Raw genomic sequence first — 25,874 nt, forward strand, 5'->3', positions numbered from 1 at the left:
GGGTCTCTTATCAAGCTGTACTAAATCACGTGATGGTGCCAAACCTATCACAAGTTGCAATTCTTCTGATTAGAGACTACCATGAAATGGGATACATGGTTTACAGCAGGTCACTAATGCTGGAAAAAGTACAGAGTCCACTCAAAGACATGCTTGTTACTTTCTGAATTCTTGGATATTTTTTTTTGTTGTTGTTCATCACGCCGACTTTCACTGAAGGCTATCATAGCCTGAGTCTCAAGGCCAGAAAAGTTTACAGGCTGCACCTCTCCTGTACTCAATGCTGTACCCCTTGTACCCAAGGGTACGGTATATTTACACCTAATAATGTCTTCTGGTTCTCACGCAGCCACCATACAGGAATCTATAAAACATGGACTTACATCAGCTGGTAAGTAACAGTTTTCTAACTGTTTTGAAGATTCTGTGTAAATATATTAGATTTCTGGGTATCCAAACTGAAAAAATCACTACCATTGGGTGAGCCTATGATTAATTTGCACATATACTTAGGCTAGAGAGAATATTACCAAATCATGTAAAAATATAAGAAAACAGATGATGATCCATAGAGTAACAATTTTCTCTAGAGATAATGCAATTATCAAATACATATAATTACATAATTAACAGTATTTTTATCCATTATGATTGATAATAACTGTGAAATTGTGCGTGTGCATGTAGAAACATTTGCAAAAATTAGATTTAAATTGCTTCTGGCCTGATAATTCATATTGAAGAAAATCACAGGAATGGTTATGTCTTTTCAGTGATACTGTGGTTTCTGTCAAATGCGGATTCTTTCTTATAGCTGAAAATGTCATTCAGTGGGAGTGGGCTGGGTAATAGAAGTCAGTTAAGACTTCAGAGCAGCAAAGTGAATACTTTCAGTAGCATATGGAAACAGCACCCGCTCCCTGTCAGAAAGCCATCAGGCACAGGTTGCTCTGGCTTGCAGGCACAAGGGGCATTGCACAGACAGATGTCCCAGGCTGTCCCAGGCTGTGGTGGCTGTGGCCGAGCCCCAATGGGTGCATGTCCCCACCACCTCCCTGCCCTTCTGCACACATTTCCTGTCTCAGGCCACTCTGTCTCTCACCACACACCTGGAGCGAGGTGCCTTTCCCTGTCCCACCAGGCTGTGCCCAGGTTGAAATTGGGGCCAAGCAGGCCTGCAGAAGGCTTACCAGAGGAAAAGTCTCCTTCATGGAGCAGAAGGCGCTTCACAAGCCAACCTAGCAGCGCTGCAGGTTCCACAGCCCAGGGTTTTGCAAGGCTGTGCCTCAGCACAGCATTTCCTGGCAGGGATGAAAGAAGGGATCTTTGGCCCACAAGCGGAATCAGGGTACGCTTTCCTCCTCTTGCCCCAAAGTGCGTCATCACAGGGCAGGTGAGGAGTTCACCCTGATGCTAGGTGTGATGTGGGCACCTTGCCATCAAGGGAGGCTTTGGGACTGTGGGGATAGAGGGCACAGCAACAGCTGCAGGAAATAGCCTCAAACATAACTGATCTTTGTCTTCTGGGTAGAGCTGATACTTCTCCCAGAGAAGGGCTCCCACCTTGGACCGAAGCATGTTTCAGCCAGATGTCCCCTCAGAGTCCCTGTGCCTCCCTACAGGTGTGGGGTACTCCTCTGCACAGCTCTGCCCCCAGAAACACACGGAAAAGGTGGCAAGTCCAGCTTCCCCTCCAGGTCTTTCTCTAACTTTTCCTCTTTCTGGTTGCCACAGAGGGACCCTCTGGCTCTCTTTCCTGAGGAATAGTAAAATAATTATACATCTCATTTATCTGAAGAGTGGTTACTGAGATAAGGTTTCTTAAGGTGAAAGGATAAAACCCTAGGAGAAGGGAAAATAAGACACTCACCTGTGATATTTAGACCAATTAAATGTCATTTTCATGGTTTCCAGAAGACTGGCAGGTCTCAGTTCCCAAAATCATGTGGATATGACAAATTACATTGCTACAGGGAGTAGCAGAGACTCTTGTCACCATATCACTTATACATGTGCTGTGTCACAAAAATACCAGGACAGATTCATAAAGCATGGCCCAGAAACAAGCAGGCCTAAATCTTGGGAAACTTTCAAAAATCCTGTGTACTCTGATTCAGGGGAAGGATTCTGTCCTTCCATGACACTGCTGAGCCAGAACCCATGGTAGCATCCCTGAAAAACTCACGTAACTCAGCTTTGTGAACTGATCACATGTACCTGTAAGGGTTAAATGGAACCCACACCAAGGGTTGGGTTCCATTTAACCCTTACAGAGGGCCTCTGCTTGGAGCTGGGGGAACCAAATAGGAAGTAGCCAGATTCTGTTCTTATTTGCACTGGAGAGTAGTTGTTTAGAAAAAAAAGCTGTCCTCCCAGGTTAGAAGTACAATCAGCAGCAGGGTCACATACTCGTAAGAGTAAATCCTATCCCCAGGCTTTTGCTTTTGTCCTGTCCTTTCTGGCATTCTCCTTCACTTTTCCCTTTCTAACCAAGGCAGAGTGGATGGGTTTCTGAGAGGCTGCCACAGCCTCTGCACCCTCATCCCACCAGCCCCTCAGGGCAGGGACACTTGCTGCTTCCCACCACAGGGGCTGAGTTGCCCTTGTCAGGGAGCACTCTGTGCATTTCCCCATCTGGCAATAAGTTAGTTTTTGTTATAAACCACTGACATGTCACAGCTTCCTCCCAGCAAGGAGGGCATCTTCCAGCTCCCATGAATGCAAATCAGACTCCACTGGTATAAATAGCAGTGGACCTCTCCCTTGGAGGGCAAACACAACCAACCTGGAGCTGGAGTGTGAGTGGGCACTACTGGTTGTTGATACTTGCTTTTAGCTTTATAGTCACACAATCAAAAAGGCAACCAGAATTCACAAAATCTTAATAGTACATCCTATCTTCCAGATGACAAACACCATATGGACATAAATGGTTTTATGGAAGTGCCATGATTTTTTTTCTTCTACCAGATTCTGAGGCAATACAAAGATAGTTGACTAGTTTTATTTTTCCTCAAATCAGCCTCTTGTCTTAGCATCATCAGGGACATTATGCAATTTTTATAAACATTAGCTATGATTATTTAACAGAAATAACTGTTTCATTTACTTTTAAAAATGGTTATATAAGAGGAAAAATAATCTACTTGTAGTTTACAACTGTGATATTTTTCAGCTTGTAGAATACTTACTGCCGTCTTCATTTTAATGTATGTCCTCAGGCAATTAATAGTATTCAAATTAGGGCTCATGAGTTTGGCAAAGTCAGTTTTTATGTTTAGTAGTAATAGGAATAGTAGCATTTTCATGTGATTAACAAAGACAGTATACACTATCTTTTAAAGTTTAGATCAAGATTTTGGCCAGCATTTATGCAGGCAAAGCTTTCACAGCTGTGAACAGTTTGAGCTGTGTGAGGACTGTAAGATATGCCATAGGTTATTTTCTTATGTCATTGGACTTTTGCTGTTACTCTTATCAATTTTCTTCCCACTTTTCCTGTCCTCATTTGCTTATACTGCAAATGAGCTATCTAAAAGGAGCAGTATTTACATTTACATCTAATTTTTTTCTGTTAATCTGATTTTAAATACCACAGTACATGAGGCAAAGATGATGCCTGTGTGAGGGATTGCTCCACTACTGACAAAAGCCTCAAGCTTCTTGTCTGTGAGGGTAATTTAAAGGTCAGCTCTCAAACTTGTCTTATATATATAGGGTGAAAATGAAGAAGTGTCTGCAGGAGGATTTGTGTGCATCTGTCTTGTAGGGAAACCCATTAAAACTTCTCATGATAGATCATTATTAATGTCTAGAGTTTACTCACATATTACATGAATACATATATATATATAACCTTATATATTAATATATATTAGTACATCCTTATGTGCAATGAGCAGACATGCAAATGTACACAATCTTTATCAAGATTTCTCAGTGTAAACTATGCCTAGTTTATCTTCTCATAGTTATTATTTTACATTATGTGTGGATAAATCTTGGGACAAATAGCTATGTATGAGCTTAAACTTTTTTCATTATAAAGATCAGCTATAAAAAATATTTTTAAATAAAGTTTTCCAAGCTTTGAAACATGGAGGGAGGGGGAGGGAAGAAGCAGACCTAAACCATCTCTTTTTTCCACCAGCAGATCAAGGTCAATTGCCTCAGCAAAAGAAATTTCATTTTTAAGCCTGTCTGTGCAGGATAGAAATCAATTATCTCTTATGATACAGAGACCGGCGCTCAGCCCTGACGGGAGCCTTGCGGTATATACAAATATATTTGGAGTTCTATTCCCAGACTAAGCTCTAGCTTTTTAACTAGAGGTTCCACACTCGGCTCCAAAAGGGTAGCACAGACAGAAACAGAATCGCCTCATCAGAACCGTAATGATCAGTGCTGGGAAGGGGCGATGGGATGGCGGCGGAGGGGGGCGTGGGGATGGTCCGGGCAGTCCCTCGGCCGCCGCGGGGCAGCGGCTCCGCTCCTGGGCGCGGAAAGGAGCCCCGCTGATGGATTCGCCTCCCCGCCTCCGGCTGCGAGGGAAGCCGCCGCCCCCGCGGCAGACAGCGGCGATCAGCGAGCGCGTTTCCCCGTCGCACCGTTAGCGGCAACACCATTGCCCAGGCAGCGCGGAACTAAAGGCGTTTTCCATACAGAATTCATGTCATTTCGGGGCGGGAAGGGGAGGAGGGAATTTCTAATAGACTCTCTGCTTGCAAAACTGGATCTTTAAGCGTTGAATGAAAGAGACCTGATGATGGGATCGATCCAGGGAAGCCGTGCCGCCAGCCCTGAGCACGGCTCACCCCGTCCCCAAGGGCGCCCGGGCATGCCTTAGCCCTTCCACGCCTTCCAGTTAGTTCAGCAGAATGTCGGTCGGAAACTGCCTTGCAGCAACAAGTGCCGGCAGCCCGTGCCCCCAGGCGTGCGGGCCGCCCCGCGGGAGGGAGCGCGCCCCGGGCGGGCGATGCTCACCGGGCCACGGCGGGGCCCGCGCCCCGAGCCGGGCGGGACGGAGCAGACGGCGGCAGGACGCGGTGAAGTGTTACGACATCTCACTGATGACTCACTTACCAATAAAAGAAAGGCAATCGGAGAGATGCTTTACCACTCACTTGGCCCTGCTCGCTCCTCTCTCCGAAGTCTCCTGTCATTCTGCAGCACACTGCTGCCAGGTGCTCATGAAAGCAGTGCATTCCGACGGGCAGCAGGAGCTTGGCCGAGCTTGAAAAATGGCTTTTCGGTCAATAATTGACCGTTTGGAAATGGCTCTCTATGCCGGACCAGAGCGGAACGACGTCTCTGTAAAGCAGAAATGAATGATTAGCTGTATAAAATGAAGGCAACAGGCACAGACGTGGTCCTCTGTGGCGTGCGTTTTACTACAAAAGTATTTCAGTCTGAGGCATTCACTCTGTTTTGCTGCGAGTGATCAAAACCAAACCAAACTAAACAAACAAACAAACAAAAAAAAAAAAAAAGAAACTGAAAAAATGAGGGGGAAGTGGGAACTGTATTTTTGTGTTTGGAGTGGGTTGATTTAATAAGTTAGGGATCTTTTTTTCTGGGTTGTTTGTTGTTTTGTTTTTTTCTAGAAGGGACAGTTCCTTTCCAAAAACCTGAGTTGGAGGCACTAGCAATCTCCATTTAATGAATCCCAAGGAACTGAATGCAATATCGCCTGGGCAAAATGATGAAAGGAGACCGTTGGCTACGGGGTTTGGAAGGTTTTGAGGCAGTCTGCTCTGATCATATGTAGGGATGATCTGCTTATGACAGGAGGAGAAGAGAGGAGAGAGGAGAGGAGAGGAGAGGAGAGGAGAGGAGAGGAGAGGAGAGGAGAGGAGAGGAGAGGAGAGGAGAGGAGAGGAGAGGAGAGGAGAGGAGAGGAGAGGAGAGGAGAGGAGAGGAGAGGAGAGGAGAGGAGAGGAGAGGAGAGGAGAGGAGAGGAGAGGAGAGGAGAGGAGAGGAGAGGAGAGGAGAGGAGAGGAGAGGAGAGGAGAGGAGAGGAGAGGAACTTTATTTGCCATGCTTTTCCTGATGTAAATAGTCTCGTAAAGTTGGGCGTGACAGGTGTGTGAGGTCAAGCAGCAAAACCGCGTTCTGAACTTTCCCAGCTGCACAGAGATCCCGTGCCGGCCGCGCTGCCGCACGCTGCCTTCGCCGGGGCGCTTCTCGAGGCAGCGCCACTGCGTGCCCGTGGCAGTGACAGCCTGTGCCCGAGGCTGCGTGTCTATGCCGAGGACAGGATGCGTGATGCTGACTCCTTCCCCGAGCTTGGCTGAAGTCACTGTTTTCACTGAGTGATGGCTCAGAGCGGCTCTGCACCGGCGGCAAACGGGAATGTTCAGCGGGAGAGAAAGGGAGACAGGATGAGGATTTCCCTCCTTAAATACTTCCCTTTAAGTCTTTTTGATTGGTTTTGGATTTAGACTTCCCAGCGGAAGAGTTTCAGTCCTCTGCTTATTTATCTATTTCATTTGTTTCTGGGAAGTTTTTCTTGAACATCCACCTCCCCGCCTCCCCCGCTCATCCCACCCCACAAATGCTCTCTTTCGCTACTTTGCTGGGAAGGTAAATGAAACCTTCTCCGGGACACCTCCCGACACAAAGCTGGAAGAGATCATGCTATTTGTTTCTCATCGAGATCACTCCAAGCTGGAAATGTCTCTGCTTAGGGAAAAAGACTTGGAAATTTGCTGAGGTTCTGTGCCTTCTTGGAAGCTGTAAGCAATCGGAGCTTGCCTTGAAATATCATCACACAGAAACCTCTGCCTTGGAAACAAAGAGGTGGAAAAGCTGCAGATTACTTAACATTAGAGAATGGGGTTTTTAAAATGTAAATGTACATACATTTAAATAGGGAAGTATAAAGTATCCCAGGTCTTGCTCCTTGTACTAATCAAGGCTGCTGGAAGCTCCCCGAGCCATCATCTTTTATAATTATAATTACACGCGTCAATCAAGACCTTCAGGCAAAGTCAGAACAAGGCAGGCAAACTCAGGAGAGAAATCGCATTAAAAAAAAAAAAAGTTTGGAGAACTTGGTAAGGAATGGAGAAGAGATTAGAAGAAAGGGTAATTAAGGTTGCTCAAGGCAATCGTGAGAGCTAGAACTCCATGTTAAATTAAATGTAGCCACAAGGGACCAGGTATCATTTATAATATGTACTGCCCTAAACTGTTACTTCAGAGAAATGTGGATGTGTAATAACCACTCCAAAGTATTTTCATCCATAGCGATAGCTCGCAGAGTCACTTTGCCATGTACAGTTGGAACTCCCTCCAAACAATTCCCTGGCAGAATGGCACTAAGCCCCTGAGTAGGAGGGAACAGCCCGGGAACCGGTGCTAGGGCCGCGCCCGCGGGGCAGTGTTGCCCGCTGGGGCACTTAGCCGCGGTGCCCGCGGGGGCCGCAGCCCGCCTGAGCCCCGCAGCACTCGGGCTAGTTTCGCTTGCCCTGTCCCGGATGCGGCGTTTCCTTCCCCGGCTTTTCCCCAAAACGCAGCTGCCTTCCCGGAGCAGCAGTAACGAGAGCGGCAGCACGAAGCGCCCCGTCGGGGAATCGCCAAGCGGCGTGACCCACCCGGCGGCAAGCGAGAGGGAGGGAGGGGACCGGTTGTCCCCGATGGAGCCCAGCGGGCTGCAGGACCCGGGTCCGCAGGTGTCCTGATGGTCTGCTGTAAATGCGCTTGGAACTGTGCCCTGATGACTCTTCTCCTGCGGGGCAGGGCTGCGAGGAGATGCCGCTCCTCTGCGAGCCGCCCCCGGAGCGCTCCGGCCGCCCGTCGGGCCCAGGCGGCCCGGCCGCAGCTCGGAAGGCCGGAGGGCCGCGGCCCCGCCGCGAAGCGGAGGCCCCCGACCCGCAGCCCTCTCGGCGGGCGCCCGAGGGAGGGAGCGGAATCGGCGCTGTGCGGCTGTCGCCGCCAGTGTTGAGCCGCCCGGGATCAGCGCAAGGCGATGCTACACGGTGGCGCCTGACAGAGGGAATGTTTGTAACTAATGCACCTGGGAATAACTTCCCAAGGGCCGAAGGAGGGTCTCAACACGAGCTACTTCTGCCCAGAAACGGGGTCATTCTCTCTAGATGGTTTTCAGCCAACCCGTCTTAGCCATCGAACTGTTCGGTCCCGCATCTCGCCATGTTGCTGTCCTAAAACTTATTCGCAGAGGACCTGTTTAATTGTGAAATTATAACTTGAGAAATAACGTGTTGGTATCGTTCGCCCGCTCGTGCTCCCGCCCGAAGGCGAATGGCGGAAGGTGAGAGTGGAAGGAGACAGAGAGGTCCGGGCCTCTCTGAGCGTTGGATCCATCCCCCAAATATCAAACGCTGCACAGAGAAGGGGAAAAGACTTCTTCTACGCCGGTGGTGCTGATGTTGGGTTGGCTAGGAATTTGCGTTGAGTTAGCAAAGGTGTCCCAGCTACTGGTTGCAAAAAGTTAAGAGCACAGCCGAGTTCGCTCTCTGCGTGTGGAGCGCCTGTCCCAGCGCGGGTTCACCCTGCGATCATCAGCACTGCTGAATAAGTTACAACAACCGCCAGTTTTCCCTATCGCTCTCCCAGCCGATGGGAAATGCCATACTCCGCGATGGAGACACTTCCGCGCCTCACTTTCCATCGGAAGCAGTTTTCACCACCAAACATTTTCAGCTTCTCCAACACTTTATACAGATTAAAGAGTCAGAGAATGGGCAACCGAGCGCTCGGACGAAGGGCTCGGGTGCTTTCCAAGGTGCAAATATCGCTCATCCCACACCATCAAACCTATGCGGCGCAGTAGGAACGGCGCGGAACCCCCCGGGCCCTCCCGGAGAGCGGGGCGGAAAGGCCAACGAGGGCAGGCAGACCTCCGGCCCGGCTCGCCGGGCGGTCGGCACCCAGTTGCCCCCGGAGCCCCCGCAACGCCGCGCCGCGGGACCGCTCGGCTCTCGCCGCTGAGGCACACACTTGCGAGAAACGAGTTCTTTAGGACAACTTGGAAAATAGTGCCGCTTGCTGCACTGTGAGCCGGGGAAGGGGGGCTCAAGCGATGGCTCTGCCAGGGCTTTGGCTTCTGTGCAAGGGAAGAGACTGGCACTGACCGATTTCGCACGACGCCTAAGGAAGGGAGACCCAAAAAGCCTGAATAAGCACAGCGAGCTCCAACACGGTTCTCGCTTGCTTGTTTCAGACTCCAGGGCTGCGCGGCGGCAACGTGTCCGCAAGGGCAGAGGTTTCCGCTGTCCACCCCCGACCGCCCAGAGGGCCGGGGTCTCCGCAGCCGGCGCTGGCCGGGCGGAGGCATTGCCCCACCGGCCCCAAGAGAGATTGAGCGTGGCTGCCCACTGGCAAAGAGGCACGGCCGCTGAAGGCAGTGCAGGCGTAGCCCGGCTTGGCAAGGCTGGTAGCCCGTCGGGCTCCGCTGGGGCTGGAAGGGGAGGCAACAGGCCAGACCCTCACAGCCCCGTTTAAGAACCGGGTAGGGGTGACTGCACTGTGTGCGCTCTGCACTGTGTGCGCTGGGGGTGTTGCTCATCCCGCCTCTGCCTTATTGGCTGCAGCGGCGGTGCCGGGGCCCCCCTCTGCCGGACTCCTCGCTCCCCACAGCCCCCGGGCTCCCGGAGCGCCTCCCCGCGGGCCCGGGGCTAGAGGTCCCGACTCGGCACCTCCGCACTTGTACCGGGGGGAAAAGGGGGAGGAGGAGGGGGAGGGGAAGGAGAAGGAGGAGGGAGGGAGGAAGGGAGGAGGGGGACGGGGGTGGGAACCCTGGCCAGCAGCACCAGCGGCGGCAGAGTGCTCCTGTGCACTGTGCCGCTCCGCATGGATCGGGGCGCCGGGCTGCCGCCGTGCTGAGCTCCGGGCGGAGCTGCTGCGGGCTCCCGGGGTTCCTCCTTCCTCCTCAGCACCCCCGGTCTTCCTCCTCCTCCTTCTTTCTCCTCCGCCTCCCGCCGCCTGCAGCTCGACTACCACTCCGCGGCTCCCTTAGCCACGGGCACCCGGCGGCTCCTCCCGGCGGCCGGGGCCGCTCGGTACTCCCGCTGCAACTGGGCAAGGGCTGGCGTGGAGCAGAGGGAGGGAAAAACAGGAAGAGGGGGAAGAGGCAGCAGCCGCCGAGCGCCCCTTGCTCCAGCTAAATCTGTGCTGCCGTGTCCAGGTGCTGGTGTCGCGGACGGACACGGAGCCCCCAGCCCGGCCCGCAGCCGCCTTGTCATGCTACCCAAAGTGGAAACGGAGGCTCTGGGACTCGCCCGGTCGAATGGGGAACAGGGGCAGATGCCGGAAAACATGCAAGGTAAGGGGGGAGACGCAGGGCGCTCCCCCTCCGCGCACGCTCGGGTCTCCCTCGGCAAAGCGCCCCTTCGTCCTGCCAAAAAAGTTTGCGGCAGTTGCTTGCGAGTTGCCCCGTCACCGCCCGCTCCGCGCCCCGCCGAGCCCCTGCCTTCCCGGGCCGGCTTTCAGGGAGGCTCGATCGAGGACAGGGGGCCGGGGTGCCAGGGCCGAGGCGACGACAAAGCCCTGCTCAGAAGGTGCAAACGGGGCCGAAAAACTGCCAAGCATCTGGCCGGCGAGAGCCTACCCTGGGGTGCAGACGTCCCGTCGGACGCTGCCCGGCCCCGCTGCAGATCCAGGGGATCTCGGTCTAATCCCCATTCCGCGCAAAACGGCCTCGAAGTTTATGGCAGGTGGAGGTACGCGTGGAAGTTCTGGCGAGCACCCTGCGTGTCACACGCCGTCCCGAAACGGGACCCGAGGGCTCTGTCCCGCGGGTGAGGCGCCCACAGGCACCGTGCAGGTGGTAGCGGCGGTGTAGCGAAGCTTCGCAGGAGCTCTGTGGCGGATTTGCGGGGTGCCCAGGAAGGCAGAGGGATGCCCAAGCTGGGGTGGTGCTGGCAATGTCTATGTCGGGCGGCAGGACCGGGTTAGGGTTAGGGTTAGGCTGTTCCCGGTGCCGTACTCGGGGCCGGAGCAGCGCGCGGAGGGAGGCGGCGCAGACCCCGCCGAGGGTCGGCTCCCTGCCTTGGAGTCCGGTATGGCCGCCCCGCCCCGCGCGACTCTCCCGGGGCAGAAACTCCCGTCCCAGCTGCTCTTTAGAAACTGTCCCCTCTCCTCTTGGGAGCCTGTTGGCAAGGAGAGGCAGGGTGGGCCGGGGGTTTCGGAGGTGCTGGGAGCGACCCGACCGCCCCTTTTCTCTCCTGTGGAGGATGCTCCGTGCAAGGGCGCGGCGCTCGGAAAACCCCTGCTTTCCCACTCTTTCCTACGGGGAGGGCAACCTCGTCCCAGACCCTGGAGCCGCGACCGCGGGAGCAGAGGGGAGGGCCGGGCCCTCCTCCTCCTCCGCCCGTGGCCGCCCCGTGTCCGCCCCATGCCGCTGACAGGAGGCGATCCCCGGCCGTGCCGAGGTGGCTCAGGAAACGTTTTGCCGGCAGTGTGACGGTGGGATAATGCTCCCGGGAGCTCCGGGAGCTCCCTCGAGCGCCGGGTGCAGCTCCTTGCCTTGGCAAGCCGGGCCGGGGGCTTCGGGCCGAGTCTGACCGCCCCGCTGCCCCCGAACTGTGGCAGCCGCGGAGTTAAAGACCAAGAGGCGACATCCTAAGCGGTCCAGCGGCGATGCCCAGCGCCTCTCGCCGTGTTCAGGAGTCCTCCGCTGCCACAGTGCTTGTCGAAAAGGTCGGAGGTTTAGCGGCAGGGAGGGGAAGGAAACCGGCCGTGCACTGACCAGCAAGGTTTTTTCTTAGAAATAACGGGAGCGGCTGACAGGGCTCCTTGTGAGGGTTAGCCTTGCTCGAGTGGGCACGCTCCGGGCATTCGTTCCGCATATTTTAGCCTCCCGTTCCCTCCTGACCGCCGGCTTCTTCCCGAGCGGCAGAAACTTCAGGCGGCGCCGGCGTGCAGGTTTCACGGCAGCCCCCGGTAGCGGGGGGAAGCCGGGTCCGCCGGCCGGGCAGAGCCTGAGCGCATCCCCCGAGCACGGCGGCCCCGGCTCGTGTCTCTCTGCCGACACGGGAACAGCTAAAAAGCGTTCCCCCCGGACCGCGGAGCTGCTGGCTGCCACAGCCGGGGGTGCAGCACGCAGCGCTTGCCCTGGCCCGCAGGGGTGGCGGTCATCCCGAGACTACGGGCTTGGGAGGCGCGGAGGAGGTGGTTTTAACCTGGTTTCGCGAGTAACTAACCTGGATTTCACACGGGGCAAAAGTGCTGGGGCCGTGAGATACAGCTTTAGTCTAGCTAAAAATTTGCGGGCTGATGTTGAAAGAAAACTTTAACGGAAAATAATTACTTTCAATATACAAGTGACAATCTTTTCGTTCTGCTTTTTTAAAGCTTACACCTGATCATTTTCGGATTTAAATGAATTCTTTCAGTTTGTGATTCCATAAAATAAGGACTAGGCACTAAAGGCACTCTATAAGTATAAATACTTAGAACATAAAACTTAGAAGCTGATGCATTTTACTACACTTGCTAAGTACCATGCAGATTTGCAGATGATGGGAAGTTGAATGTCTCCATGCAATTTGTTTTTTTTCAATAAAACTTTTTTCTTCCTCTTTTCAGTGGTGTGCTTGTTTAAGTAAGCTTTGTCTCTAGATAAGAAAGTTGTAGAATATTTGAGTTAGTAATGTAAATTCTAATTGAATATGCTATTTCTCCTTTCCCCCAGTGTCTCAGTTTAAAATGGTGAATTACTCTTATGATGAAGACCTTGAAGAGCTGTGTCCAGTCTGTGGAGACAAAGTCTCTGGGTACCATTATGGACTTCTCACCTGTGAAAGCTGCAAGGTTCTGTACTAATCAGTCCATAAAAACACAAGTATAGCAAAACTGTTTCAAAGAACAAGCAGGAAAAAAAGGATAATATATAAAGCGGATGTATAATATTTTGGGGTTTTTTTTATATGTTTCTTAATATATTCACGTTAAATAATTAACCACCAAAAAGCTTTAGGATGCAGAAGTCTCTTTGAGAGAGACCTCTGCACAAATGCAAATAACTGGGACTGTTTTGCATTGTACTTTTGTCACTGTTTTTTAGTATTTTGCTGTCGTGATGTAGTTCTAAAACAACTTTCATTGCTAACTCTGCTAAATACTGGTTTTAGTTGATTTATATTTCTTTTTCTGGAAGATAAAGTAGGAAGATTATCCTTCATGCAGATCAGCTTTGCAAAATCTAATGGAGCTTTCTTAAGATTTTTATTTTCATTCTTCACTATTGCAATGTCGATCTCTGTGATTATAATGACCATGCACTTTTTTCATGCAAACTCTGTCACTTTGACACACAAAGTCAAGTAACCAATTAACACATAGAAAGATGAATATACCTGTGTTGGTCTATTGTGCTATAAGGTTTAAATAATTGTGAATTTATGTCAGATTTTTCATGTAAAAATTTTTAAAGGGTATTTACAGTTACTTAAACAGTGCAATGTAAGTGAAGTTCCTTTGCCAGAACAATGCAATTTAAAACACTCGGTTGCATGGAAAAATTAACTAAGCCCACTATATTTTCACTAAAAAAACAATCAATGAGAAGTGAATGACAAGCACGTACTATCCCTCCAGCATGCCCCACTGGGATGTAAAATAGCCAGAGGTACTCTGTACTACTCTTATCTTTGTAACTACTTATTTCATGTAAAACTACTTGAAAATGAAGACTTTAATAATTCTGCAATGATTTAAGAATGCGAAAGGAAGCAGTCAGTGTCACTATTTCTGCCACTGGTGTTAGAGGCATGGAAGGCTACAGCCTCCTTAAGGTCTCACCAAGCTTTGACATTAAGTCTATAAAACATAGCACTAACACAAGAAAACCTCCTTTGCAATCTGGTGGTTATCTCCTGGGCTCAGCTGGCTAATTTAAAATAAACTATGTAACTTTGTAAGTGCTTGAATGGCTTCTGAAAATTATCTTACAATGAATTCCATGAAATGCTGAATGAAACACACGTTCAAGCAAAACAGACTAATTTTTGTGTCTATCATACAGGGATTCTTTAAGCGAACAGTCCAGAATAACAAAAGGTACACATGTATAGAAAATCAGAATTGCCAGATTGACAAAACACAGCGAAAACGATGTCCTTACTGTCGATTTCAAAAATGTCTAAGTGTTGGAATGAAATTGGAAGGTAAGAGCTATAGTCTTGTTGATATCTTCAACTATACTATAAAATTATAGGATAAGATGTTAATGCATTGTATTTTATATTAAAAAGTTATATAGTTATGGCTTTGAAATGTTAACAAAAGGTTACTTTGTATGGTCAGTGAAATTGTTGCTTTATAAAAAAAATCTAATAAGTAAATGGGAGATTACTACCATTAAGAAAGCAGTCAAAACCATAATCCATTTTTTCATATAAGTACATATTTTGATATTTCAGGCTTTTCAAGTTTGTGAATTCATGGATGTAGATTGAATAATTTTGCAGCTTTTAAAAAAGACTTAATTTAGATTAAATATAAAACAACTGTCCAGATTAGAAATAAAATTATTCATTTGCTACGGAGAGTGATCTGATTTTATTTGCATTTTATCTAGGGTTGGGTTGTTTTGGTTTTTTTACATATGTTCTTCATATGTAAAAAAACCAAAGGCAGAACACAAAGAAACAGATAAAATAAGGGTTTTTCTCAGACTGACTTGCCTTTGAGATTAAGGAGCCAAATAATCTCTAAAGTTGTGTCCTATATTTTTGTGATGCTGCACCTGCGAGGCTGTTGTGATTGAAAGAGGATAAGGCATTCTGAAGTATACTTTTTTACTTCATTTCACTTTGTCATCTACAGAGAACAATGAAAAGTGTACAATACCCTTTCAGATAACCGAATGCAAAAATATCATCAACGTGAAGTTGTGCATCATGCATGGTTCATTCTAACTTTGATATATAAAATATTAAAATTCAGATTTCACAGTAGATGGCATTTTTCCTTGACCAAGGACAATTTCTTAAATTCCTTACTGTTACAACTGTATGAAGTGACATTCACCCTAGACGCTTAGCCAGAAAAAAATCAGGCCAAGGAGGAAGACTGTAAGCCATGAAGGGAACCTGAAAGGACAAGAGGCAGTCACCAGGCTCTGGCAAAGGGAAGCTGTTGATACAACTGAAGATAAACAGAAAAATCAGCCTCCTGCAGTTTGATTGATTCAATGGTGTTGTATTTGCCCACAAGACTGAGCTAGCACTGACACACTGCACTAAACATCCTGAATCATTGCATGTGCTTCCAAATTCAAACAGTACAATTACAGGACATGTGGAATCCTTTTGTCATTGTTGGCATTAAGAAGAAGGATAAAATACATTTGTCTACGCCTACTTTCAACTCCTCTCACTTGCTGACAATGACACAAGACTAAACTTTGTCTTCTGTCATTACACAAAGTTCACCTTAAATTTAAGTGGGATGTATACAAAAGCACTTCCTAATCCTATTTGGCTCACAGCTTTTAATTGCAGAGTACCTGTGGGGATACTGTGTATACAGATTTAAAATTAATTACATTTACTAGGGATAAAATTCATTTAATGCATTTTGTTAACAGTCAGCATTCAGAAGTAGTATTGGCAGCTAATTTTTCCTACAAATTCAAACAAAACACCTGTAGTTTTAAAGGTACTGCAGAAAATGTACTTTAGCTTTCTTATCTACACATCCATACAACTTCTTTTCCGCTGTTTAGAAAATTGGAAGAACATGTGTTCTCTTAATTGTAAATACTTGTGACATTTATATGTGTATTTCCCTGATAGTGATATAAAAAGCCTTAAAAGTCGAGTTCATAAATTACCATGGACCAAAAAAATCATTAAGCGTTAAAGTCCTTACGTGATAAGGTACAGTATTATGCGTATCTAGCATTCATAATAAATTTTTAATGTCCTACTAATCCCTAAGATAAAAGCTCAAGAACTTAACCTCCAGCAATCTCAGCAGTCTCAACATGTCACCAGGCTGTCAAAGGTTCCTCTTTCAATCTAATTGCCGTTGGGCAAGGTGGGCTTGGTGAAAGCTCCTCACTAGTCCATCACATATATCCCATGGTGACAGAGACTGCGGTGACAGAGACCACCAGTATGACTCCCAAGGCAGCTGTTAAGTAGGATTTGTTTTAATTATTTCTAATTCCAGAGATATTATAAGCCAGAACAGTGTCAATAGTTTCTGTTTCACTTCTATCTTCACGTAGAAGGCAGCAAGCTGACAGCTTTCTCTCTGCACATTCCAACTGCAGCTAAACATTTCCATAGAGCTCAGCTAACTAGAAATCTCAAAGTTTTACACCAGCCTGGACAGAATCATCAAAAGGAAGTGCTTCCCTTTTGCCAAGAGAAATGTATTCCTCTTTGTGACTACTGAACATTTCACAATTTACATTTCAGATGTTTTGCTGCGGTGGAAGGCAGTAATGGAATGATTATAATGAGACAATGTGGTCTGCTGGATACGTCTCAGGCAAATTCTGGACTTCAGCCCTTGTTTCTTAATGACATAGTAGCTTGATATAAACCCAAATGTACATTGAGATTTCCACATGATCCCATAGCAGGTGTGAAATTCCTGTAGCCATCCATTGTGTTTGTCCCTGTGTCCTAATCAATGTACAGAGAAGTCCTTCTTTGTTAGTAATATATGCATGTGACATTTAAATCACTAGAAAAAAGTGACATTTGTTAAGTCAAAATAAATCCTTTTCCTTAGGAACAAAAGTGCAACTCTGAATTTGGAAAAAAAAAAAGAGTTAAATTTTTACATTTCTGCTCCTTCCTAATATCTGTTTGATTACAAATGTCAATTCCAAGTGTTAGTAATGATTTACTTCCTCCTTTCCCCTGACAGCTGTGCGAGCTGACCGAATGCGTGGCGGTCGAAACAAGTTTGGACCAATGTACAAGAGAGACAGGGCATTGAAGCAGCAGAAGAAAGCTCTTATCCGAGCCAATGGACTGAAACTGGAAGCCATGACTCAGGTGATCCAAGCAATGCCAACTGACCTGACAATATCCTCTGCAATCCAGAACATCCATTCAGCTTCTAAAGGCCTACCTCTGAACCATACTGCCTTGCCTCCTACAGACTATGACAGGAGTCCCTTTGTGACCTCTCCCATCAGCATGACAATGCCGCCCCACGGCAGTTTGCAAGGCTACCAAACCTATGGCCACTTTCCAAGCCGTGCTATCAAGTCCGAGTACCCTGACCCTTACACCAGCTCACCAGAGTCAATAATGGGCTACTCATACATGGATAGTTATCAAACAAGCTCACCAGCCAGTATCCCACATCTGATATTGGAACTCCTGAAATGTGAGCCTGATGAGCCACAAGTCCAAGCTAAAATCATGGCATATCTGCAGCAAGAGCAAGCCAACAGAAGCAAACATGAGAAGCTCAACACATTCGGGCTTATGTGCAAAATGGCTGACCAAACCCTCTTCTCCATTGTTGAGTGGGCGAGGAGTAGCATCTTCTTTAGAGAACTTAAGGTAGGTAATAATTTTACATTATATTATCAGTCAAGAAAAAAATACTATTTCTTACAATCTTGTACTTCAAGCAGGAAAGCATGAGTTTTGTTTTCTCCCCCCCCCCCCCCCCCCCAAGTATCTTATTCTTTATTTATTTGGCTTGAAGTAGGCAGGCTATTAGAAGGGAAACTTGTTGCTGACTTCCACCTGAGCCTGTAATTAGCTGTAGCTAAGAGATTCAATACTCAGTTCAGCTTTTCTGTACTTCAATATTTATCACAACTATTGTTAACATCCACAGGGCCTCACATAATCCTACTCCCTCCCTGTCAGCATCACTCACTGTCTGGCTTGAACTCAGGGTTGTAAGCACACCTGTTCCATTTTTTACCTTATTACCATAAGGTAATTATTTCATTACCTTATTTAACATATGGGGGAATGCCATTTCTGTCCACCTCCTTTACTTTATATAAGTCCATATTGGGACTATTCAGTTTCTCAATGGGATATTATTTTATGCATTCCCGCGTATCTTATTAACTGCGCAGGCTGAAACCTAAGCAGGATACACACGGAACAGAAAGCAATGAGGAAGCAGATACCTCAAGGACTCCTTTTGATTCTCATCACCACTGATACATGGGGGATTCCTTTAGTCTAGGCTGCTACAATGCTCTTATTTTTGCTGGAGCACCCAGGAAATCCTTCTGCACAGCTTTCTGGTGGACAGAAATTCCCCCATTTACATTTTTCAGGTTTATTGTTAAAGCAGCTTTGTGGTCTGAAAATTCAAGTCAGAAATTTTAAGCCAGAAATTTGAGATCAGACAATAGGTATGAACTACAGTTTTAACCACTGTTTCGATACAAAAATCAGCTCTGGAAAGAATAATCTTCAGTCTCAAAAACACCCTCAAGATGGTGAACTAAACTCACATCTGAGATTCCGTGTTACATTACTAGTTACTGTGTCTGTCTGCTACAGAGAGATATTTTTGCCACATTTGCTACTGGTATCTGTAAAGTTTTGTGACTGCCTGTGATTTCTGACTACTTTCAAACTGAGAGAAAATAACTCAGCTTCCAAATGTAACAATTACTGTAGGATTTCACTGTGAATTGAATCTACTTGAGTTAAGAGCACAAAAGGGAGATCCATTGAAAGGCTGAACTCAGAGAGCTTGCCACACTAGCATGTCTGTCATGACCATAAGGACATGGACACATGACACAAAACCAGATTACAAGAAAAGCAAGCTGTATATGCTGCATATGCAACTCCAGCTCTTGCCATTTTTTTTGTGAGAATGATTGCAGGAATCACTGAAAGCTCAGTCTATTCAAAGAGAAAGAAGAGAGGAAGTTTACTTAGAGAGGAAAACCAAAATGCATTAAAGACAGTAAAAGGCTCTCACATGTTTGCTATCTCAGTTGTATACAATTTTGTAGTCAGCTATAAGCCATGCTTACTCATTTTAAATAATTTAAAAGTTGAAATTAAGAACATGTTATATTTCCAGTAGACTATGTGGCAAATATCTGAGACCAGATCTTTCTGTCCATACACTGGGGAGTATTTTAGCCTAGAGTAAGGTACCCTAGAGTTAAAAGTGACTGTCTTCTATATGCCTTTCAGTGTACAAACTTTTAAGTTACAATCTGCCCTAAAATTTCATTTATGATTAAAGTGACAAATTTTACAAGCATTCAACATGCTATACTGGGAACAGTTTTAAATATGACCTTCACCTCCAACTTCAGCCTGGATTATGTTCTTCAACCAACCTATGTTTACTAGCATAGACACAAAAGATGCAGAAATTTGTTTATGAAAATGCTGACCAACTTCTCCTGGTTCTGGATGTATTATACATTACCATGTAAACACAAGGTTCTGAAAATACACATATTATAAAAATTTGCTATACAGAGCCTTTGGCTTATGAACTGATTTTCACACCTTTGTAGAAGGCATTGCTTTCACCTTAGCGTTGGTACCCTTTGTAATTTGGAAGCTTCGAAGTCAGACAGTCTCATACCTTCTGGCATATCCTGATTATTTTTTTCAGCTGGACAAGATCAACAAAATTGCACAGCATTCCAGAACAATAACAATTCATTAAGAAATCCATCCACATCCAAAATTTAGGGACCAGACTATACACAATGCTAAGAACTTTAAGCTTTTCAGTTTCAAAAGCATGTTTAGATCAGACCCTACTTTTTTAACAGCACTGAGTAACAAAATCTCTCTTTTGAGTTGAGAGGACAAGAACAATATTAAATAAAAGATTTACAAACCTTTCTTGAATGCAGTTATCTTCTATCCATCTACAATTTCAGGTTCTTCAGATCAAGGTAGCAAAAGCAGCTATTTCAGATTTTTCCACAGGACATGACCTGTGGGTAAAAAAAAAGTCACCTAAGACTATGACATATTTTAAATGCAGAAGGATGGGGAGACAATTGTGGTAAAAATGCAATTATATTTTCAGAACAGCTAACTTTGTTCCCTATCTATTTACAGCTGAGAAGTAGATATTTGCTCAGAACTATATTTTACTCTTATTCCTACCTGTCTAAACAATGGAGTATAGAGACGTCTTTCATATAAGACAGGTGCATCAGCAGATTTCTGGGATTAAAAATTTAAATTACTCAAATAATTAAACAGTACAAAATTGTAAATGTGGCTTGTGTGCAATTCATCTTGGCTTTGTCATGGTGAGTGATGCCTCGCACAACTAGCTGTTAGTTACTAGAAGCATGTCTACAATTATTTACTGTATCTTTCCATTATAAATTTTGTCTTACACCCTCATCTCTTCTATTAATATAAAGGAGCAATCATTTTCCTTTCTGCTAAATGTAGAGATTTGTGGTTGGCAGAATTCAGGGGGAGGATATGATAAAAAATGCTGTCCCAGTCCGTCAGTGCTTTAGGCCACAATTACCCTAGAGATAATAACAAAAACCCACCACTGAGCTGCAGCTTTTAACGTTCCCTTCTTTCTTCCCTTTTACTGCAGATTTGGGTTTTTTTAAAGAAATCTCAAATGAAAAAAAAATCTATTTTAAAACTTTTTTTTCTGAAGCTTTGACCAGTTTAAGCTCATCATAATCTTCTCACTTGTTGATCTACAAATTTTCATTGCCTCTTTTGGAATATGTTACAATTTGAGGATGTAAAAGGGAAAAATATGGACTGTGTAGAACTACCCACAGCATGTACTTCATTGGAATATCACCTGTGTATGGATTTGAGTATGCAATTTAGGGGTAATTTTCACACTTGCTGAGGAGCAGAACCTCTCATCTTCATGTAGGATATCAGAAACTAATGGAAAAATTAAAGAAGCCAACTAGTCAGGATTAATAATCATTCAAATCAGCCAATTGCAATCCAGTAAATTTGAATTTAACACCTGCTAAAATCTCAAACATCCTTACATGTCATGTGAAGTCAGAATACTTTGTAAGGAATAATTAAGACATAAATTCTGGGGGTTAATGTTACATATTACTCTTTTTATCCATAAGGAGGTATATTTCTGTTTGGTTCTTTATACACAGACAAAATAATACAGAGGTTACATCCCAAAAGACTCGGGATAATAGTTATAGTAATAATAGTGGTAGTAATAGTAATAGTAATTAATAGTAATAGTAAAGAAGGCCTTTGTTTGCTATTCTGGAGTTTTTGAAAGCTCAGTAAATATAAAAGTAAGATATATCCATCTAATCCTCAGCTAAGAAAACTCATGAATGCCCTGGGGATGCTAGATTTGTCGCCAGCTGTCTTAGTCAGGTGAAAGGTCTTTGTACAAAGCTAAAAACAAAATATTGCAAGAGTTTCTAGAGTCCAAAGGCTGCCTGGCCCCAAGGAATGATGCAGGCAGCTTCTCTGGACTGGTCTTTCCTCATCAGCCCACATCAGGGAAAATTCCAAGACTGCTTCCAGAGCTAACTATTACTGAACCCATAAAAGAAAGCAGTCTCTGCCTGGAGCAGGAGAAAAACAGGACCTGCATTGAAAAACAGTCCTCAGGATACTTTCTTCTGGCTGAAGATCAGAAAAAATCAACTGAGTGTTAATAGCTACAAAAGGCACTAAAAGAATGGTGACTCACAAAAAACTACCTTTCCTTATTTGGCTGTTTTAGTGAGGATGTCATAGGTCAAAGTACCATGTGAGCAAACCTTGTAGTGAATGATTGCAGGAAGAACCAGTGCACTTCATGGTAAAGAAGCTCATCCTACAATTATTCACTGAGTCTGCAAATCTAGACCATTCACTGATGGCAGACTGTGTCAGTCCCAAGCCAGATTTCTTGCTGTAAGTATAAATTTGCTCATGCTTACATTAGCTGTAGCCTTCAAACAAACAGTGGTTTATTACTTATCTCCAAAGGACCCTGTGTATAGAACTTGCACTGTACATGGCACCACAGATATTTTGGCAGCTCATAAACTAACAAAGGCCTAGCTTTGTCTTACATATTCCCCAGAAGTGAAACTATATTATCAGAGTTTCAATTTATTTATGTAAGTGCAAACTTAATGTGAATAGGATTAACAGAACTCCTGGAGGCTCTTAGTTTCTTCTGTGAAATCAATTTACATAGATGTAATAATGTAATTCTTATATACCAGCTTTAATTTCAAATTTCAGTCCATATGTAGTTGAGTACCAAGGAATGCATAGAAAGTAAGGAATTATACAATGGAAATCCAACAATTACATGGAATTACCACAGAATAGCAAAAAATAGTTTTGGGTTCTGTTGGGGTTTTGTTTTTTTGAGAAAAAGATCAGCACTGAAATACCTTAAAAATTTTCAGGATGATGAAAGGTTGATACATTATTAAGACTTAAGTAATCAAGGGCAATTTGATAACTTGAAGTGCTTTTGGACTTTGTAGTGTGTGTTTATCAGGACAGGAAATGCAACTCACATAGCTGATGAAATAAAATTTCTGCAGTGTTCCTTCAGTTACGGAAGCTGCTAGAAACTGAGGTGCAGGAATACACTTGATTCCAGTAATCAGACTCGTTAATATGTCGGCCTGTGTAACTGATTTGTACTCTGGCTTCAGTGTGTCTGGATCTAAGAAAAATATTCCTCGAACACTAAAAAATATAGAGGAACACACTGTTAGCATAAACTTCATGATGATCTGGCTCTTCTCTGGAAAAAGGCAAATTAAACATTGTATTTCAGCATGAGGGCATGTGATTTTGTAGCCTTTCTAAACAGGTTGTTCAGTGCTGGCACATTTTTTAGGCATAAAGAAAAAGATGACATTCTCTTATGCCCTTCCATGTCAGAGCTGATACTTAAGTTTCACTCTGATGTCAGATGCCATCACCCCTGATAGCAGGAGACTGAGTTTAGTCTCTCTGGATTCAGTAATTTTCTATCTATTAGCCAGTTAGGCATCATGCTGTGAGTAAGAAACACGTTCCATGTAGGTGTTTTTGGAAGCACTGCCACTTCTGCACCTGAGTGCACCTGCCCCCAGCACTTCACCAGCAAAGTTACCGTGAACAGCCGTGGTGCAGTAACTAAATTTTGTTACTTACAGAGAAAATTTGAGCGAGAAACCATTCAAAAAGCTGCCAGCCCCTAAGTAGAGATGTAACAGCCTAACATATGGACACCACGAATTACATAGCTACAGCCACTCCTGCTACAAATCCTGAAGCAGACACTGAGTTCATCTGAGTTTGAGGTATTGGTTACACAAAACAGAAGTTTAATATTACAGTTTAATTGTTTTCCTTCAAATTTTAAGCTTCCAATTAAAGTTTGACAATTGCCAGCAGTGACACAGAAAGATTACTGGGGTGTGTTAGCAAATGTATATCACATTGCTGTAGGGCGAGATGAAAAACCAGTGCTCTTTAGATCTTGCATGCTGAGTAGTCCAAAGGGATGTTAGAGTTAACTCCAACAATAACTCCTGTACTAAGAAACTGAACAGGGAATGCTCAGCCATGTTGACAGACTGTTGTATTTTCAGGCAATTTTTAGCTGTTACTTTCTGCTGTGAAGGCCTGATAATTTTGCCAAAAGATGGAGAGCTTTACACATTGAAAATTAAACAATTCCAATCTCTTGGAAAAGTCAGATACATTGCCTCATTTCACCTAGTACGGTCACATTTTTATTGTCAGAATGACAGAGCTTCACTTGTAAAGATCTCCAGTTTTTGCAAGATTTGCCCAAAAAACAAATCCCAAAAAGAGCTGTTTTTTCATCTGCAAATTATGCTATTTTATATAACCAGGCTGTAGATCTTAAAGCAGGAAGAGAACTTGTTCCATTCTGATCCAGAATTTTTGCATGGTATCTGTATCAGAACCAGCACTTGTATACAATATCTCTATCATATTTCTAATCTATGAGATGGCTCCCAGTTACAGTGGAAGTTTGCCTCTATAAATTTATCAAAGCTGGTCAGATTTAAGTATGTTCTTCTGTCAACCTGTAGCCTTTAGGATCACTTGCAATAAGGATGACATCCCAGCCATACTGAAGTCACTTACAGACTTTCTACTAAGCCCTGCTGAAGCTGCATCATATCAATGGATGCTCTTCTACATAGCCATATGAAAGCCTTGTAGAAGCACAACATCTGAACAAAACGTACCTAGGAGAGCGGGAAACTGTGTAGTTCCTCACCATAAATGTTGTTGGTGCTGCCTCTAGTAGCACCACAAATATGTTTTCCACAGCACTCAGCCATCAGACTCATTATTGGAGAGAAGGCCTAAAGCCAAGAGCTTTCAAACTGTGCTGCAGATCACAGGATCACTCAGAGCAGGTTGGACACCTTATACAGCTGTATGAACACAGGAACGTACTAAAGGACTTAAAAGTATTTTCCATTCCAGCACAGTTTTATTCAGAGCTAATGCCACCTAAATCACAACACGCCATCTTAGCCCATTACAAAATGGATTTGAAACGTTTTCTCTCCATGTGCCACAGAAACCGCTGGGCACAGCAGCACCATGGCCTCAGCCTCACTGAGGGGCAGAGCCGCCATCTTCCCACAGGACCATCCCATCCCATCCCACCCCACCTCCCTCTCTCCCTCCTCCCTCACAGAGAGCCTTGGGAGCCAAAAGGACATGGCAGGACTGGAAGGGACCAGACACGAACACATACCGGCAGTGAGGGAGCTCAGGGCCCTGGCTGGAGCTTGAATGCCGCCGTGGGTGGGGCCCAGGTGGGGCCGTGAGGGGGTGTTGGGGCTGGCAGGTGAGGGAAGGGCTGTGCCCAGCGCAGGCATCAGCAAATAACACGGGAGAAAAACTGAAAAAAGCGGCTAACTCGAGCCACGGCTCTGCTCCTCTGAGGCTGCCTCAGGACCGAGTGAAGGGGTCGGGGCTGGCAGCCCGAGGTGCCGCCCGCAGCTCTGCGCCCCAGCGCCGCTGCAGCGCGGGCAGGGCCGGGCAGGGCGTGTGGCGGGGTCCGTACCCAGCCCCGGGCTCCAGCCTCGAGAGGCTGAGGGGCTCCAGCGGCTCCCCCAGAGAAGGAGCCGCTCACTTCCCTGCGTCCCCCCTGGAGCGGCTGCGGCGGGCACCGTGCCCTTGGCCAGCCCAGTCAGGGGCCCCTGTGTGAGGCGAGAACCGCACACGGCGGCGGCCCGGAGCCGCCAGGTGCTCTCCCTTACCTGAGCTGTGCGCGCCTGACTGCGGCCGCTTCCAGGGACGGGGAAAGCCTTGCTGCTGAAAGGTGAAACACCAGCCAGTCTTGCTCTAACATTTCCAACTACTGTCAAGGAAGTTGAAAGGCATGCATCAGATTTTTCCCTAAAATGTTCTTTATTTGCCATTTTGAAATAGGGACTGAAAGTTGTTGCTACTGGCATCACTACAGGCACACTACAGTGCAACCGCACAAGGAACAAAAGGGCAGATTTAAGAAGGAATGAAGAAAAACTAAGAAAGTGATGAAATATGGTGCAGGTGGAAAAGTGAAGATGTAATTTTCTGTAGATGTTCTCAGCGTCTTTTTTCCACTTCTGCAACCTGTGGAATTTCAGTTATAGGTGGTTAGGAAAACATCAGAGTAGTCTGGAAAAAAAATATTTAACACTGTGTCTCAGAAACACCCCACTCATTAAAGCAACCATTACTGACAAAATTACTCATTACTGACAAAAAAGGACAAATTAGTAAAATAAAATACCAAGTAACCATACTGCAGTGAAAAAAGAAGTTTCATTTTGTCTGATTCCAGAGTTTTCTGTCATACTTATCACTCGGAGAGGGAAAGAAACTAAAATCTGTGTTCGGAAATTCAGAAATAGAAAAATGCTTTTTCCATCTAAATACAGCTCTTGCATTTGTTGAAAGAAAAGTTACTTTGATTTTTGTTGCTAA

At 45.8% G+C, this 25,874-nt stretch overlaps 1 protein-coding gene across 1 annotated transcript in view; it reads left to right on the forward strand.

Moving 5' to 3' along the window:
- Positions 1-327: 327 nt before the first annotated feature.
- Positions 328-25,874, forward strand: part of NR5A2 (nuclear receptor subfamily 5 group A member 2) — an 87,228-nt gene continuing 61,681 nt past the window's right edge. Inside the window, exons 1-5 of the mRNA XM_059478171.1 lie at positions 328-391; positions 10,148-10,285; positions 12,656-12,774; positions 13,988-14,129; positions 16,849-17,495. Of these exons, the coding sequence (XP_059334154.1) occupies positions 328-391; positions 10,148-10,285; positions 12,656-12,774; positions 13,988-14,129; positions 16,849-17,495 (1,110 nt within the window). The remainder of the gene's footprint in view (positions 392-10,147; positions 10,286-12,655; positions 12,775-13,987; positions 14,130-16,848; positions 17,496-25,874) is intronic.

Source organism: Ammospiza nelsoni, chromosome 9, assembly GCF_027579445.1.
Source record: "Ammospiza nelsoni isolate bAmmNel1 chromosome 9, bAmmNel1.pri, whole genome shotgun sequence".
NCBI classification, from domain to species: Eukaryota; Metazoa; Chordata; class Aves; order Passeriformes; family Passerellidae; genus Ammospiza; species Ammospiza nelsoni.